Raw genomic sequence first — 18,727 nt, forward strand, 5'->3', positions numbered from 1 at the left:
TCAGGGCTAGGACAGGGGGCAACCATAGAGGAAGTTTGGCCTGGTGGGAAAGGGGAAGGAAGGGAAGTGGCAGAGGCAGCTGAATGGATAGTCTCAACTTTAGGGACAAAGATGTCCATGAGCTCCTCATACTTGTTGTCAGAGATGAGGATGGAGGAGACAAGGGAGTGGGGTTTACAGGGTCTAAAGATCCCTTACAGACGAGAGAGAGAGGACAGAGAGAGGGAAAAATTCAGACAGGATTTTTACTCCTTATCTCCATCCAGGGACCCCGTACTGGAAAATGTGAATGTTGAGTAAGGATTGACTTTGTTTCTGTTGTAATGCCGTTCATGGTCAATTAGTCTGCCAGCACTCACTGTCCAGGCTCACAAATTAACATTATTGAGACTGATATTAGTAAAATATTGAAAATATAGAAGCCATCCTAACTGTCGTCATTTTCATAAGAACATAAGAACATAAGAAATAGGAACAGGCTGATCTGATCAAGGACTCAGCTCCACTTCCCCGCCCGCTACCCATTACCCCTTATCCCTTTATCGTTTAAGAAACTGTCTATTTCTGACTTAAATTTATTCAATGTCCCAGCTTCCACAGCTCTCTGAGGCAGCAAATTCCACAGATTTACAACCCTCTGAGAGAAGAAATTTCTCCTCATCTCTGTTTTAAATGGGTGGCCCCTTATTCTAAGATCATGCCCTCTAGTTCTAGTCTGCCCCATCAGTGGAAACATCCTCTCTGCATCCACCTTGTCAAGCCCCCTCATAATCTTATACGTTTTGATAAGATCACCTCTCATTCTTCTGAATTCCAATGAGTAGAGGCCCAACCTACTCAGCCTTTCCTCATAAGTCAACCTCCTCATCCCCGGAATCAACCTAGTGAACCTTCTCTGAGCTGCCTCCAAAGCAAGTATATCCTTTTGTAAATAGGGAAACCAAAACTGTATGCAGTATTCCAGGTGTAGCCTCACCAATACCTTATATAGCTGTAGTAAGACTTACCTGCTTTTATACTCCATCCCCTTTGCAATAAAGGCCAAGACACCATTGGCCTTCCTGATCACTTGCTGTACCTGCATACTATGCTTTTGTGTTTCATGCACAAGTAACCCCAGGTCCCGCTTTACTGTGGCACTTTGCAATCTTTCTCCATTTAAATAATAACTTTCACAATAGTATACAAAATATTCAATGGATGATTATGCTATGTGTTTAAATATAATCTTTATTTATTTTCTGGCAATCAACTGACGATTAGCATCCAATAAGATTTACAATTATGAATTCTTCATTGAGGAACTTAGCATGGTTCAACTGCATGGATCATGCTGGCTTGGCTGTCACTATTTATTATGACATTTATGCCATTACACTTTTGTCAAGAAAAGTTTATGTATTGGATCATTTATACCAACCACAGCATTAAAAAACGTGGGCTAAGAGCAGAGGCCGAGAGTTTAAGTCTTCAAACTGCAATCTCCGAAACTGTTTGTGTAGAAAAGAACAACTGAAGGGAATATATAGAAAAAAGGATTTGCAAAGCAACTTATCATGCCTCTCAGAAACATTGCAAATTATGCAATGAATTTGTTATATATGCAATAAAGGTACAAACTGAGTACTGTTTAACTGAACAAGGTACACCCTTGGCTCTGCTTTATTACGGCCCAAAGTGCCTGACTCACAAAATGGCTGGCCTTTTATAGCAGAGCAGTACCATGTGCATGCTGCTCAGTGGCCTCCAACAATGACACCATCTGGTGGCTACACACAGCATGTACATACATAACAATACCCTCCTCTGAGATCTTATCACAGGCTTTCACAGGTTGAGACGGTCTGTGCTTTACGCTCCCGGGTTGACCGTCTCAGTTCGATTTTGGCCTTGGGTGAATGTGCGGAGTCTGTTGTGGCTGGTAGCTGGATGGCTGACTTCTTGGGGGTCGCAGTGGCCATGTCAGGAATTGCAAGTCCATTTTTATTGAACAAGTCCGTGATGGGAATTCCGGATTCACTGATGACCTTGAGTCCACTGAAGGCTGCTGGTAGATTGGTTGGTCATCGATGGTTTCTTTGTCCGACTGCTTTGGCTCGTCTGTGTGCCTCAGCTTTGTTTGATCCATGTGTTTCCTGCAAGTTTGCCCATTCTTGAACTTAATAACAAATACTCTGTTGCCCTCCTTGGCAAAGACCGTACCAGCGATCCATTTGGGACCCTGACCATAATTCAACACATATACACGATCATTAACAGAAATCTCATGTGACACAATTGTTGACTCTGTCTTCTGTATTCAACATGATTACTTAAAAGAGATAACGTGGTCCTAGGATCTCTTTTCATCATGAGTTCAGCAGGCAAGACCCCTGTGAGTGTGTGGGGTCTTGTCCTGTAACTCAGCAGTATGCAAGACAAACGGGTCTGCAGTGACCCTTGGGTTACTCTCCTCATGCTTTGCTTGATAATTTGTACTGCACGTTCTGCTTGCCCGTTGGATGCAGGCTTGAACGGTGCTGACCTTACATGTTTTATGCAGTTAAGTTTTACAAACTCCTGGAACTCCTGACTGGTGAAGCACGAACCCATTGTCGCTCACCGCTATGTCAGGCAGACCGTGTGTCGCGAACATGACATTGAGATTCTCTATGGTTGCCGTGGACGTACTGGATGACATGATTATGCATTCTATCCACTTCGAATAAGCATCCACCACCACCAAAAATAGCTTGCTCAGGAAGGGACGTGCAAAATCTACATGGATCCTGGACCAAGGTTTGGATGGCCATGACCACAGACTCAGCAGCGATTCCACTGGTGCTTTGCTGAGCTGCATGCAGGTGTTGCACTGATGCATGCATGCTTCCAGCTCAGAATCAATTCCTGGCCACCATATGTGGGACCTGGCCTTCATCATCACTATATCAGGATGTGTGCTGTGTAATTCATGCACAAACTTCTAGGGGGTTCAAGGGGTATGGCGAGAAAGCAGGAATGGGGTACTGAAGTTGCATGTTCAGCCATGAACTCGTTGAATGGTGGTGCAGGCTCGAGGGGCCGAATGGCCTACTCCTGCACCTATTTTCTATATTTCTATGTTTCTCTCTCCCTTTCTTAGGCATTACAACTCGATTGCCCCACAATATGCAATCTGCTTGAATAGACAGTTCGTCCTTGCGACGAACTTACGGTTTGGCCTCCCGCACTTTTGCTTTGGTATGGCAGACCAATCCCCTTTGAGGATGCAATCCTTTACCACCGATAATGTCGGGTCCTGGCTGGTCCAGGTCTTAACTTGTTGAGCCGTGACAGGGGTACTGTTATGTATGCATGCTGTATTGTTGTATGATGTCTGTAACACGGAATGTACCTTTACACTGTACACATCTTACCTGTACACCAGAGGGTGCTGCTGCTGGAGATGTAAGGGTTACCTGCGAGTATAAAAGGAAGTTCACAGCTTGGTCCCTGACTCGAGGAGCTGCAAATAAAGGACTACAGTCTACACAGTTTAAGTAACACACCCTGCCTCGTGGAGTCATCACCAAAGGTGCCTACATATATAATAGGTACCTTCACTCTCAAAAGCATCCATGATTAATATTAAATCTGCCGTTTTGGCATTTCCACCTCTGGTGTGGGCAATGGCAACCGGCTCAAAGCATCGGCACAATTCTCTGTGCCAGGTCTGTGGCGAATGACATAATCATAGACAGATAATGTCAGTGCCCACCTTTGGATGTGGAATGAAGTGTTGGTATTGATACCTTTGCTCTAATTCAAACCTCAGACCGAACAGGTATTGATGCATCTTTTTAACACTGTACACACACGCTAAAGCTTCTTTTTCTACCATATTGTAGGCTCTTTCTGCTTTAGACAAACTTTTGGATGCATACGCGACAGGTTGAAGTTTCCCTGACTCATTGGCTTGTTGTAACACGCAACCAATTCCATATGACGATGCGTCACAGGCCAAAACGAAACCTTTATATGGATCATAATGTATCAGCTTGTTCGAGCAAAGCAGATTGGTGGCTTTCTCGAAAGCTCTATCTTGCAATGTGCCCCACACCAAGTTGTTGCCTTTTCTCAATTTAGGTTCAAGTAAGGTGCTCAATTTAGGTAGAAAGTTACCAAAGTAGTTGAGTAGACCCAGGAACGAATGCAGCTCCGTCACGTTCTGCGGCTTGGGTGCATTCTTGATGTCTTTGGTTTTCACGTCAGTAGTCTGATGCCATCAGCGGCGATTTTCCTCCCGAGGAATTCGACCTCCGGTGCCATGAAGATGCACTTCAAGCATTTAAGTCTGAGTCCCACTCTGTCCAAACACAGTAGAACCTCTTCAGGGTTGTTCAGATGTTACTTGGAGTCATGACCGGTGATCAGGATGTCATCTTGGAACACGGTGATTCTGGGAATGGACTTCAGTTGACTTTCCATATTCCTCTGGAATATTGCTGCAGCCGAGCGAATTTCAAATGGGCACCTGTGGTAAATAAATAGTCCTTTGTGCGTGTTAATGCACGTAAGTCTCTTCGACGTCTCGATCAACTCCTGCGTCACATAAGCCGACGTCAAGTACAGTTTTGTGAACGACTTCCCTCCGGCTAGCGTCACAAACAAGTCATCAGCTTTCGGTAACGGGTACTGATCTTGTTTCAAAACCCTGTTGATCGTAGTCTTGTAGTCGCCACAGATTCTGACTGTGCTATCACTTTTCAGCACAGGAACAATGGGGCTGGCCCATTCATTAAATTCAACCGGTGATATGATTCCTTCACGCTGGAGTCTGTCCAGTTCAATTTCGACCTTCTCCCTCAAGATATACGGCACTGCCTGAGCTTTATGAGCCTGCCTGAGCCTGAGCAAAGAATGACTAAAAAAGCAATAAAGAAAGGAAAGATAGAGTACGAAGGTAAATTTGCGCAAAACATAAAAACAGATAGTAAAAGCTTTTACAGATATATAAAACGGAAAAGAGTGACTAAAGTAAATGTTGGTCCCTTAGAAGGGGGATTTAATAATGGGAAATGTGGAAATGGCTGAGACTTTAAACAATTATTTTGCTTCGGTCTTCACAGTGGAAGACACAAAAACCATGCCAAAAATTGCTGGTCATAGGAATGTGGAAAGGGAGGACCTTGAGACAATCACTATCACTAGTGGGGGTAGTGCTGGACAGGCTAATGGGACTCAAGGTAGACAAGTCCCCTGGTCCTGATAAAAAGCATCCCAGGGTATTAAAAGAGATGGCGGAAGTTATAGCAGATGCATTTGTTATAATTTACCAAAATTCTCTGGACTCTGGGGAGGTACCAGCAGATTGGAAAGCAGCTAATGTAATGCCTCTGTTTAAAAAAGGGAGCAGACAAAAGGCAGGTAACTATAGGCCGGTTAGTTTAACATCTGTAGTGGGGAAAATGCTTGAAACTATCATTAAGAAGAAATAGTGGGACATCTAGACAGGAATAGTGCAATCAAGCAGACGCAGCATGGATTCATGAAGGGGAAATCATGTTTAACTAATTTACTGGAATTCTTCGAGGATATAACGAGCATGGTGGATAGAGGTGTACCGATGGATGTGATGTATTTAGATTTCCAAAAGGCATTCGATAAGGTGCCATACAAAAGATAGAGGTACGCGGAGTCAGAGGAAATGTATTAGCATGGATAGAGAATTGGCTGGCGAACAGAAAGCAGAGAGTCGGGATAAATGGGTCCTTTTCGGGTTGGAAATCGGTGGTTAGTGGTGTGCCACAGGGACCGGTGCTGGGACCACAACTGTTTACAATATACATAGATGACCTGGAAGAGGGGACAGAGTGTAGTGTAACAAAATTTGCAGATGACACAAAGATTAGTGGGAAAGCGGGTTGTGTAGAGGACACAGAGAGGCTGCAAAGAGATTTAGATAGGTTAAGCGAATGGGCTAAGATTTAGCAGATGAAATACAATGTCGGAAAGTGTGAGGTCATCCAGCTTGGGAAAAAAAACAGTAAAAGGGAATATTATTTGAATGGGGAGAAATTACAACATGCTGATATGCAGAGGGACCTGGGGGTCTTTGTGCATGAAACTCTTTTGGAGTCAGCTTTTACCAAGATTTGAACTCGGATCGCTGGATTCAAAGTCCACCAACGGTAAACCGACTGCACTTGGTATTCCAAGGTGGTCTCCCATCCAAGTACTAACCAGGGCTGACTCTGCTTAGCTTCCAAGATCAGATGAGATTGGGCGTTTTCAGACTAGTTAGTTTGCAGGTGCAGCAGGTAATCAGGAAGGCAAATGGAATGTTGGCCTTCATTGCGAGAGGGATGGAGTGCAAAAGCAGGGAGGTCTTGCTGCAACTGTATAAGGTATTGGTAAGGCCACACCTGGAGTACTGCGTGCAGTTTTGGTCACCTTACTTAAGGAAGGATATACTGGCTTTGGAGGGGGTACAGAGACGATTTACTAGGCTGATTCCAGAGATGAGGGGGTTACCTTATGATGATAGATTGAGTAGACTGGGTCTTTACTCGTTGGAGTTCAGAAGGATGATGGGTGATCTTATAGAAACATTTAAAATAATGAACGGGATAGACAAGATAGAGGCGGAGAGGTTGTTTCCACTGGTCGGGGAGACTAGAACTAGGGGGCACAGCCTCAAAATACGGGGGAGCCAATTTAAAACCGAGTTGAGAAGGAATTTCTTCTCCCAGAGGGTTGTGAATCTGTGGAATTCTCTGCCCAAGGAAGCAGTTGAGGCTAGCTCATTGAATGTATTCAAGTCACAGATAGATTTTTAACCAATAAGGGAATTAAGGGTTACGGGGAGCGGGCGGGTAAGTGGAGCTGAGTCCATGGCCAGATCAGCCATGATCTTGTTGAATGGCGGAGCAGGTTCGAGGGGCTAGATGGCCTACTCCTGTTCCTAATTCTTATGTTCTTATGAACGGGTCTTGCATCTGAGTCCACGTGGATCTGCATCTTGGCTCCTGTGAAATTGCCGATACCCGGTTCTAATTGTGAGGAGAACTTGCTCAATACTTGGGGGCACATGTATCTTCCTCTGACGATAATGCCTTTATGTCATTCCAGTCGCATCTAATTTTTGCCAACCAGCTCCTGCCGAGCAGCATTGGGCTATTGCCTGGAACAATCCACAGCGGTAACTTGTGAACCGCACCATTATACGACACATTAAATTTTGCACTGCCAATCACCTTTATCAGTTCTTTGGTTTACGTACGGAGCTTGGCGTTATCAGGGCTCAGCCTGGGCCTCACAGTCTTAGTATCCCACAGCTTATTAAATGCCCTCCCGTTCATGAGCGATTGACTCGCCCCTGTGTCCAGTTCCATCGATACTGGTATCCCGCTAAACTTCACATTAATCAAAATTGGTTTACTCTTGGTTATGAAAGAGTAGTCATACACTTCCTCCTCTGGCATCTCGGATTGCGTGTCCAGATCCGCGCTAGTCTGACTCTCATCCTCCACGTGGTGTGTCGCAGCTTGCTTGCTCATCTGCGGACACTTGCGCTGGAGAGGCCCCACTCTCAGATAGCCTTTGCAACTATATTGCTTAAATCAGCACTGCTGGTGCCGATGATTTCCCCCACAAGGCCAACACGGAGTAGTTGGCTACATTCCCGCTGCTGGACTTTGGGCAGCCATAGGTTTCGCGAACGCAGCTGGATAGACCCTGCCATGTGCCACTCTGCTGAACGCTGAATCATTCGCGAACGCAGCCAGATAGGCCCTGCCATGTTCCGCTCTGCCGAATACCGAATCAATCGCATTTACAGTACTTGCGAGGTTCGGTTCTTCACAGATATTTGCTTTAAACTCCTGATTAAGCGATCTGGATGGCCCTTTTTAAATCCAACTCCTCCACCGCCGGAAGTTTGCGCAGGATCACCTCGTGGTTGATACCGATAACAAAGAAGTCCTGCAGCATGTCTGCCAACACCGTCCCGAACTTGCACGGTCCTGCTAGACGTCTCAGGTCGGCAATGAATTCCGCTGCGCTCTGGCCTTCCGATCGAAGGTGTGTATAAAAGTTGTATCTCAAGATAATGATGCCGTCGTCTGGCTTGAGGTGCTCCCGTACCAATGTACACAACTCCTCGTACGTTTTCTCTGTTGGATCACTAGGCATGAGTAGATTCTTTATCAGACCGTAGATCTTTGAACTGCACACAGTGAGGAACATGGCCCGGCACCAATCTGCATCATCAATCCCCTTCATTTTGTTGGCCATGAAGTACTGGTTCAAACGACTCATAAAGTCTGCCCAATCTTCTCCCTCCACGAATCGCTCTAAAAGTCCAATTGTGCTCATTTTGCAAACAAAGGTTCTTGTATTCTCGTCCGCAAATGTTATGTATGCAATAAAGGTACAAACTGAGTACTGTTTAACTGAACAAGGTACAATCTTGGCTCTGCTTTATTACAGCCCAAAGTGCCTGACTTACAGAACTGCTGGCCTTTTATACCAGAGCAGCACCATGTGCATGCTGCTCAGTGGCCTCCAACAATTACACCATCTGGTGGTTACAAACAGCATGTACATACATGACAGAATTACTTTGAAGTGGAGAGGCCTTGGCTATGTAGCCAATGCAGCAACCAATTTGTGCAGAGCAAGATCTTACAAAACAGTCAGCAGATGAATGACTATTTAATCTGTTACCGAACAAGCTGGTGTGCCTTGAGGTTAGAATTTTGGCTTAGACACTAGGAGAACTCACCATTCTTCTTTAAGTAGTGACATGGATTTTTTTATGTTCACCTAAATCACTGGAACAGGCAGGTAGGGCCTCAGTTTAACATCTCATCTGAAGGATGGGTCCTCTGACAATGTACCAATTGCTCAAGTCGTGGGGAAAATGTTACCTGCTGAGTCAAGGTTGCATTTAATATCAAATTAGATCAGATTTTGACAATTGTAAAATAAATGAAATTTACCCCAAGGTTATGTCTTCATTGCACTCTATGGGAACTCATTTTCTTCGAATGTTTAGTTGAGTGTATGTACTTTCTATCACAGTTTAAAATGATTGTTTCAGGTTTAGGCTACATTACTATTTTGCAACCAATTTTAAATGTTCAGAATCTTTTTTTTCTTTGTGTGTTATGTATTGCATTAAGAAAATTATTACATTTATTCAAAAATATTTATAAACTTACTTTGTGGATCGCTATTGGTGCATTTGGTTGAAACATGTGGTAGCTGAGCCATAAAGACCAGTAGGTTACCAGGTTTGATTTCCCCTGTCTGTGCTTAGTTGGCTAAGTTCAGCTGGGTGGTAATAGGGGTACTACAATTGGTGCCAATGTCCTTAGGTTAAAGAAGGGACAATCTTCCAGGATTCCCGCTCCTCATTGCTATCCATTGACCACTGCTGGAAGTGTGCAGGTCTGGTTGTCAGATGAGGGACAAGTCTTGGGCTATACTATGACATGTGCAGTAAATTGCCTTTATACCTAGGCTCACACATAGAGAATGCTCATTTGGGCAAGGTACTGCAGGGCATTGGTGTCCCTGGAACCCAATTCCTGGTAGGAGCCAACACCTTCAGAATAAAAAGAAAGACTTGCATTTATATAGTGCCTTTCATGACGACTGGATGACCCAAAGTGCTTTACAGACAATGAAGTACTTTTGGAATTGTACTCATGGTTGTAATGTAGGAAATGTGGCAGCCAATTTGCACACAGCAAGCTCCTACAAACAACAATGTGATAATGACCAGATCATCTATTTTAGTTATGCTGATTGAGGGATAAATGTTGGCTAGGACATCGGGGAGAATTCCCCTGCTCTTCTTTGAAAAAGTGCCATAGGATCTTTTATGTCCACCTGTCTCATCCAAAAGACAGCACCTCTAACTGTTCAGTACTCCCTCAGTACTGCCCTGGAGTGTCAGCCTAGACTTTTGTGTCTGGAGTGGGGCTTGAACCCACAAGCTTCTGAGTCAGAGGCAAGAGTGTTACTCATTGAGCCACGCCTGACAGAAATGGAAGAGAGTTGAATAAACTGGGGGGAAATGTATGGAGAAAAAAGGTTTTTTCACATGAAGATATATAATGTTTCTATATACACAAACCAGCCTCGTCTCCTTAAGATCAATCTTCTTGAGAACACGTTCTTCTCTTCAAAGCAAGTTGGTCAATTTGTGAGCCTCCTATTAATCTCTGTATCAGGATTCCTATTAATAACTTTGTTTTTAGAAGACTTTTTTTCTCCTTTAGATAGAGTTTTAGGTAGAATACATCCCAATGATCTAAGATAATTAACCTTGAGCAAGTTTGTTATGTATGTCAAATGTATAATTTTCCATGTCCCGCAAATCAAATAACAGTCAGATCTGTAGTATATATCTTACTCTACTTAAAATAAAATAGTTTAATAACAATTTACTATATATGACGTTTCATATTAGTCATTAGTGGTAAAATATGAACGTATTTATAAGAACAATTCCTATTAAAACAAGCTTTAATATAAAATTAATACGTTCAAATCGACTGTACTATTCTGTGTTAATACCAACACTATTTAGTCTAATGGGAATTAGAAATTCTATAATTTTATTTACATGTATTTTTTGTGGTGCTATATGATGAACTCTTGACAGCGTCCCAACCGATTTTTTCCACAAGCTGGAAGTTGGTGATCCACGTGTCAAAACAAGATGGCGATAGTGAATACGGTATATTAACTCCAATGGGCGCACATTCAGTTCCAGGTTGAATGCGTGTAAGTACTTCCGGGTGGTTGCTGGGCCAAAAGCGGTGGATCATGGCTGCTGACGGGGTACAGGAGCAGGTTTTAAAGCTGCAGTCTCGATTGTCAGAGACCCAGGAACCCAAGAAGGTAAAGAATAGCCGGTTCCAGGGCCTTGAAATCAGCTCGGGCATCGGCGGTGGGGCGAAATCTCCAGGAACGGGGCAATAAATCTACACCACGGGAAGGCGTTTGACTAACACCTGGGAAACCAGTGATCGATCCATTGAGTATTGATCAATATTCAATCAAGCCACCGGGTCAGAGGCCAGGGGTCGTGGGCTGGGACCTTTAGCTTTAATTCCAAGTGTCAATGAGCTTGTTTGATTATCTTTTTATATATTCAATTTCTATTTATAAAAACGTATAATACGTGTGTATAAGAATCTCCACTCTGTGTGGTGTAGGAAAGTGATGACATTGCATTCTTTGAATCTCTCAGGAAGCCCGATTGCATTTTTAAAAATAAATGTAGGCAGTGAGTTTAAGGGAATAGAAATGTGTTGTTGCCACTTTGACAGTTCAGTGTAATACTAGTTTTTTTTTTACAAATCATCAGGAACCATCTAGACTTTTTGCTGGCATTAATTCAAAATTATTTTTTAGAGATGGGTAATGAATAATTGTTAAATGATAGGCAGTGATTACTGTAAATGTACAAAATGCAAACAGGTATTTTCTGTATATTGCTGTTTTTGTGGATTTTGAAAAGCAATGGCAGTTATGTATAAAGGGTGTAGTATGCATAAATAGTACTTTATTTTGGTGTGGAACTTTCTCTTTAAGCTTGTTGATTTGAATTCTGTTGATTCGGTTTGTATTGAATTATTTCGTTCTACAAGTGCTTCCAGTTCTTCAATCAAAATTGCAGAGCAAACGGGCACACCATCCTTGCTCTGTTTAAAGGGCTATTGTCCTTTGGTTAGAGAAAGTGAGAGGCGATGTGATATAATAGCACCTTACCACAGTGGGACTGGTCTGAAATGTGGCAGAATGTGAAGTTTCTGTATAAAGATAATTTTTTAAGTTCTTAAGATCTGTGTTGCAAATGTTACAATGGATTTTCACTGCTGTCTTCAGTTTGGATTCTCTGGTGGGACTTTGTTTATTTCAGGGGGTTTCTATTTGTCAGAAAATGTTGATAGTTGGATCCCCTCTGAAGTTGCAGTGTCTGGTTTGATTCGAGTCAGGCCTCATGACACAATGTTCTAATAGTTTTCTGACCTAAAATACAGAATGTGCAGACTGCATCCTGATGCAGATTGGCATGTATAAGCCCTGCTTTGCCACAAGGTGCTGTAAAATAGGGCAGAAAAATCAAATTGGGCCTGGAGAAATTTAATGCAAACTGACCTTAATCTGCCATTGAAATAGTAACATTTTATAGTGATCATGTTGTTGCTTCTGCTCAGCCCTGATCCTCACTGCTGTGTGGGACAGCTGGACTTGGAGCCAAAGTGTACTTTCAAGATTTTCAAGATGTCTGCATCTATGCTTAAAACCAGCTGGCCATTTTGGAGAAATATCAGTAATTTGTAAAGGGTCTTGAATCATTACATTTCAGACAAGAAAATGTGATGCTTGGTTAACTGATTTTATGTGCCGTGGGGGTGGGTAGGGGGATTTTGACTGCTATATTATTTTGAATAGTCAGACTGGTATTTCCTCCATGAAACAATATATATATTTATAATTCAGTCTCTGGATGTGGGTGTTGCAAAGCCAGAATTGATGGACCACCTCTAGTTGTCTCTGAGAAGGTGGTGGTGGGCCGCCTTTATTGTAGTGTTTTGCTACAACTGAGTGGCCTGCTCGGCCACTTCAGAAAACAGTTAATAGTCAACCACGTTTGCATGGGACTGGAGTTACATATAGGCCAGACCAGGTAAGGACAGCAGGTTCCCTTCCCTAAAGGACATTGATGAAATAAACCCTTTGAGGTTTTATGACAATCTGATGATGTCATGGTCATTTTTTTTTTACTGATACCAGTTTTTTATTTCCTGATTTTTTTTCTTTTTTTCTTTTCTTCTTTTTTCTTTCTTCCCCCCTTTCTTAAACTGAATTCAAATCCAAATCCTCAAACTACCATGGTGGGATTTGAACTTGCATTGTCTGGATTACGAGTCCAGTAACATAAACACTACGCTCCTGTACCCATGTTGGACATTGTAGGTTCGACTCCCAGACTTGGTGTGTAGCCTAAGTTAACCTGATGTGGAGGCTGAATGTTTCCCAGAAGGAGAGGGGTCAGCTTGGCTCATTTGGTACTCGCGTCTCTGAGTCGGAAGATTATGGGTTCAAGTTCAAACCTAGGACCTGAGCACATGCTGACATCTCAGTGGAGTATTGAAAATGCTTCATTGCTTGGTGAGACATTAAACGGAGATGTGTTTGCCTGTTCAGGTAAAAGTTTTCATTTCTTCTTTTGAAGAAGCGCAGTGAGTTCTTCTGGTTTTCATGGTGTACTTTCTTCCTTCAATCAAAGCCACCAAAAATAGATTATCTAGTCATTTATTTGCTGTTTATGGAACCCTGTTCTGTGCATATTGGTGTTGTGTTTGTCTACAGAACAACAGTGACTATATTTTGGGCGGGAGGGGGGGTTTGGGGAATCTGTAGGTTGTAAAGTGCTTTTGGATGGCCTGTAGATGTGATACAGGGTATATGCAAGCTCCTTTTTGGTTTGCAATTTCTTACCATTGCCAGTCTTGCCCCTCGTAATACTGCTTGATTTCAGAGAGGTATTGCAAAACCTCAGCAAATTTATTTATGCCTACTTGGCTGGGGGGTAATGAATGCCATAGCTAGGAGGAGAGAATAAATATATGTATTTATAAATTCTATGCAGTGTGAAAATATTTTGACTAGTTTGTGATACCAGTTTTTCAATTCTGCACAATACAAAGTACCCAATCAAGGGTTTTAACATTGTTTGGTTCCCTTTTTATTATTGGATACTTTTCTAAATATAAATGCTCAATAGTTATCCACATGTGAATACTCGTACACAAGGGATCCTCCTGCAGCTGTGTTCCAATGACAGTTCCCTTTTTAGATTGTGTAGGTGGGGTCTAGACAAACGTCTACCTGGTCCATGCACAAAATTCCTTTGCATTATTCCATTCTCTCCAGTTTCTTAATGGGATTTTTTTCTTGGAAAGTTGGTTGTTTTTCCAACATTTAACTGTATAGTAATGTGTACAGACAACTGGCTAGCTAGAAGAAAATGACAGATCTGTGTACAGTAGGGGTTCAGATGATGTGCATCCTCTGATCCCCAATCACTCCTACTTTGTATAATCTATGCAAGGTACTTTTGTTTTTTTTGAAATGCAAGATTGTGCTAGTATTTCCTGTTGGCAATCTGCAAAAATCTTGGTTTCCTGCTTAATTGGTAAGGCATGCACTCTTTTATTAAACCTAATTGATCTTGGCAATACTTCCCTGTTGGCCCAACTGGTTAAGTAAGTGAGTAGCTTTGGTATGACAGACCAGGAAAGGTACAGGTTCAACCCCAAGATTCTAACTGTGTTGGAGTTCGTTGATACGGTGGGTGGTAGTTGGGGAACTACAGCCTCAGCACCCCTACGTTGGGAAAGAGACACTTGCTACGTTCCTGCTCTGATTGCCATCCAATGACATCTCCTGGAGGTGCATTTGTGTGGACAAAAAAAATACATAAGCAAATCTAAGATTATACTTGTACTGTCATGTGCCATTCCATTCTTTTCTCCCTCATGTGTTTATCTAGCTTCCCCTTAATTGCATCTGTTATACACCTCAACAATTCCTTGTGGTAGTGAGTTCCTCATTCTAACCACTCTATTGGTAAAGACATTTTGTGTAACATCTTTCGGATGAGATGTTAAACTGAGACCCCATCTGCGCTCATGGATGTAAAAGAGCAGGGGAGTTATCCCTGCTGTCCTGGCCAATATTTATCCCTCAATCAACATAACAAAAACACATTATCTGGTCATATCTGTTTGTAGGAGCTTGCTGTGTGTAAATTGGCTGCCACCTTTCCTATATTATAACCGTGACGACACTTCAAAAGTACTTCATTGGCTGGGGAGCATTTTGGGATGTCCTGAGGTTGTGAAAGGTGCTATATAAATAAAAGTTTTTAAATTTATTTTTCCTCTCCATCCACCCTATCAAACCCTTTCATAATCTTAAAGCCCTCTATCAGGTCACCCCTTGGTCTTCTCTCTCTTTTAGAGAGAAGAGTCCCAACCTGTTCAGTCTTTCCTGATGTGTATAACCTCTCAGTTCTGGTATCATTCTTGTAAATCTTTTTTGCATCTTCTTCAGTGTCTCTATAACCTTTTTTAAATATGTGGAGAGTTTTAATGGAATTATTCATCTATCACTACTACTTGTGATTTGTGTATCTATACCCATGGAATCACTTTGCTCCTCTACTGCATTTAGACTCTTATTTTCCAAGGAGTATGTGACCTCCTTATTTTTCCTACCAAAATGTATCACCTTACACTTGTCCATATTGAAGTTCACTTGCCAATTACAAGCCCACTCTACAAGTTTATTAATGTTGTCTTGTATTTTGTCGCAGTTTTCCTCAGTATTAACTATAGTCCCCAATTTGGTGTTTTTGAAATTGTACTTCTGATTCCCAAGTCCAAATCGTTTATGTAAATGGTAAACAACAGCCGTTCCAGCACCTTGTGAAATACCACTTTGCATCTTTTGCCTGTCTGAGTAACTACCCTTAACTCCTACTTTTTGGCTGCCTGGAGGTGCATGAGAGCACTCTTGATTGAATGACTTTATCCTCAAGTGCCTCAGTTTTACTCCTTAATTTCTTCTCGATTAACTCCGATCCATGTCGCTCACACTGGGGATTGACTGGAATGACACTATCTCACCCTATATGTTAATGTGCTCACAACCAGGTTGCCTTTATCAAGACTTTTAAATTATCACTATGTCTTCCTGTTTGAAATTGAAATACCTCATAGACTTTCCCGTTTGAAATAGCAATTGTTTTGAGACTTCTCCATGTGGAAAGGCACACCTAAGTTATAGAAATCTTGGGGTCAATTTTCCCCAGTGATTTGTGCCTTTTTTTGGGGGGGAGCAGGTTGCTCTTTTTGGCCTAAATTGAAACAGCAGAGTTTCCCCAATCAATTTGCACCAGTGTAACTCCATTAGTTACGATTTTTTTAGGTCAGTTTTTTTTTTCAGCCATAGGGGGCGTAACCAGCCACCCGCGCCAATTCTGGTCATTTATGGACGTTTGGCCAGTGTATGTGGGCTCTCCAGAAAACCCTTGCAGAGAGTTAAATAAACTGGCGCAAGTAAGGAAATCAGTGCAGCAGGTGTCTGGACACACAGTAAAAGAATTGAAAAACCACAAAGCAGCAACTTACCTCCAACCCCACCTGAAGGCTGTCTGGTCCCCATTCTCGGAGAGAGAGACACAGTCCCTGGTTACTACGGCAGCCTGATCTCTTTGGTGCAGATCAAGGCTCCACCTCCAAAACTAAAGGACCGATTAGGCCATGCCAAAATGAAGAAATCGAACGGGTAAACTTAGAACATTTTTTTTTGGCGTACTTGGGGCCCCAAAAAATCGGGCGTAACTCTTCAAATACGCCAAAAACAGCTTTGGGGGCAATTGAGCCCCTTGTCTGTGTGTTTTCTTCTGTTGAGAGTTTATTGCATTTTGAGCAGTGTGAGTAACTGGAGTGAGTGGTAAAAGTCGAGGCCTGCATTACACCCAATGCCTGGTGGTCCTTGTTTTTCTTGGGAGTGCACCCCGGGTACTCTGCAGTAAACAGCTATTTTAAGCTTTGCACTGAGTGATCAAGCTGTATGCTCCTCTCCTGCAGTCTACAAGGCAAATAGTTCTGTATAGTTGGTCATTAAAACTATTTATACCATTTAGATGGATGGAAGTATCTGTTCATAGATGCAGACCTCTTGGAATTATCTACATCCATTTGGAGAGAAGGCAGAGTGACTTGTTCTAGGGAGAGGGGCTGCTGTTGCCCCTTGGCTAGTTCTGAAGTGTTATAGATGGAGAGCTCGGACTGCTTGCTTTTCTCTTGATGATGGGAAATGGGCACAAGGACTTGGGAGCAAAACCTTTAAAAAGCAGATCCGTTTTAAAGCTTGTAACGGCTGTTTGGAGCTTGGGCAAGAGCATCGGCGAGTGATCGAGGCAGAGGAGTGTTGAAGGATCGTGGCTGAGATTCGGTGGTTGACCGTGGTGGAGGTTCGGTGAATGTTTGGTGTGGAGGTGCAGCGGGAGATCGTGGTGGAGGTGCGGCAAATGAGGGTACGGGGCCCAGAAGAGCCGAGGGCCCAGGGGCAGCACGGGCCTGCCCACATTGTGATATGTGTGCGCTCTAGATCCGTGCAGCAGAGCTGGTCTCCAGTCGTCCTGGTTAACCCTTGCCACTGGATAAAGGCCTAGCTCTGTCAAGCCCGTGTGGTGGCTGATGTGCAATGGTCACCACATGTTTAAAAAAAATCCACGCACAGGCATCTTCCACCCTTCAACTGGAGTTCAGGATGAAATATCGGGTCCTTCATTGAAACATCTGTGAAACATAGAAACATAGAAAATAGGTGCAGGAGTAGGCCATTCGGCCCTTCTAGCCTGCACCGCCATTCAATGAGTTCATGGCTGAACATTCAACTTCAGTACCCCATTCCTGCTTTCTCGCCATACCCCTTGATCCCCCTAGTAGTAAGGACCTCATCTAACTCCTTTTTGAATATATTTAGTGAATTGGCCTCAACAACTTTCTGTGGTAGAGAATTCCACAGGTTCACCACTCTCTGGGTGAAGAAGTTCCTCCGCATCTCGGTCCTAAATGGCTTACCCCTTATCCTTAGACTGTGACCTCTGGTTCTGGACTTCCCCAACATTGGGAACATTCTTCCTGCATCTAACCCCGTCAGAATTTTAAATGTTTCTATGAGGTCCCCTCTCATTCTTCTGAACTCCAGTGAATACAAGCCCAGTTGATCCAGTCTTTCTTGATAGGTCAGTCCCGCCATCCCGGGAATCAGTCTGGTGAACCTTCGCTGCACTCCCTCAATAGCAAGAATGTCCTTCCTCAGGTTAGGAGACCAAAACTGTACACAATACTCCAGGTGTGGCCTCACCAATGCCCTGTACAACTGTAGCAACACCTCCCTGCCCCTGTACTCAAATCCCCTTGCTATGAAGGCCAACATGCCATTTGCTTTCTTAACCACCTGCTGCACCTGCATGCCAACCTTCAATGACTGATGTACCACGACACCCAGGTCTCTTTGCACCTCCCCTTTTCCTAATCTGTCACCATTCAGATAATAGTCTGTCTCTCTGTTTTTACCACCAAAGTGGATAACCTCACATTTATCCACATTATACTTCATCTGCCATGCATTTGCCCACTCACCTAAACTATCCAAGTCGCTCTGCAGCCTCACAGCATCCTCCTCGCAGCTCACACTTCCACCCAACTTAGTGTCATCCGCAAATCTGGAGATACTACATTTAATCCCCTCGTCTAAATCATTAATGTACAGTGTAAACAGCTGGGGCCCCAGCACAGAACCTTGCGGTACCCCACTAGTCACTGCCTGCCATTCTGAAAAGTACCCATTTACTCCTACTCTTTGCTTCCTGTCTGACAACCAGTTCTCAATCCATGTCAGCACACTACCCCCAATCCCATGTGCTCTAACTTTGCACATCAATCTCTTGTGTGGGACCTTGTCGGAAGCCTTCTGAAAGTCCAAATATACCACATCAACTGGTTCTCCCTTGTCCACTCTACTGGAAACATCCTCAAAAAATTCCAGAAGATTTGTCAAGCATGATTTCCCTTTCACAAATCCATGCTGACTTGGACCTATCATGTCACCTCTTTCCAAATGCACTGCTATGACATCCTTAATAATTGATTCCATCATTTTACCC

The 18,727-nt window shown here is 43.1% G+C and overlaps 1 protein-coding gene and 1 pseudogene across 2 annotated transcripts in view; one reads left to right on the plus strand and one right to left on the minus strand.

Moving 5' to 3' along the window:
* Window positions 1-6,152: 6,152 nt before the first annotated feature.
* LOC139280353 (5S ribosomal RNA) lies at window positions 6,153-6,271 on the minus strand (annotated as a pseudogene).
* Window positions 6,272-10,777: 4,506 nt separating this feature from the next.
* The window catches only part of eloa (elongin A), a 78,170-nt gene continuing 70,220 nt past the window's right edge, over window positions 10,778-18,727 (plus strand). For both annotated transcript variants that reach the window (XM_070899146.1, XM_070899147.1), the window contains exon 1: window positions 10,778-10,872. In XM_070899146.1, the coding sequence (XP_070755247.1) occupies window positions 10,798-10,872 (75 nt within the window). In that variant the 5' untranslated portion in view covers window positions 10,778-10,797. The remainder of the gene's footprint in view (window positions 10,873-18,727) is intronic.

This window comes from Pristiophorus japonicus, chromosome 14 (genome assembly GCF_044704955.1).
Source record: "Pristiophorus japonicus isolate sPriJap1 chromosome 14, sPriJap1.hap1, whole genome shotgun sequence".
Lineage (NCBI taxonomy): Eukaryota > Metazoa > Chordata > Chondrichthyes > Pristiophoridae > Pristiophorus > Pristiophorus japonicus.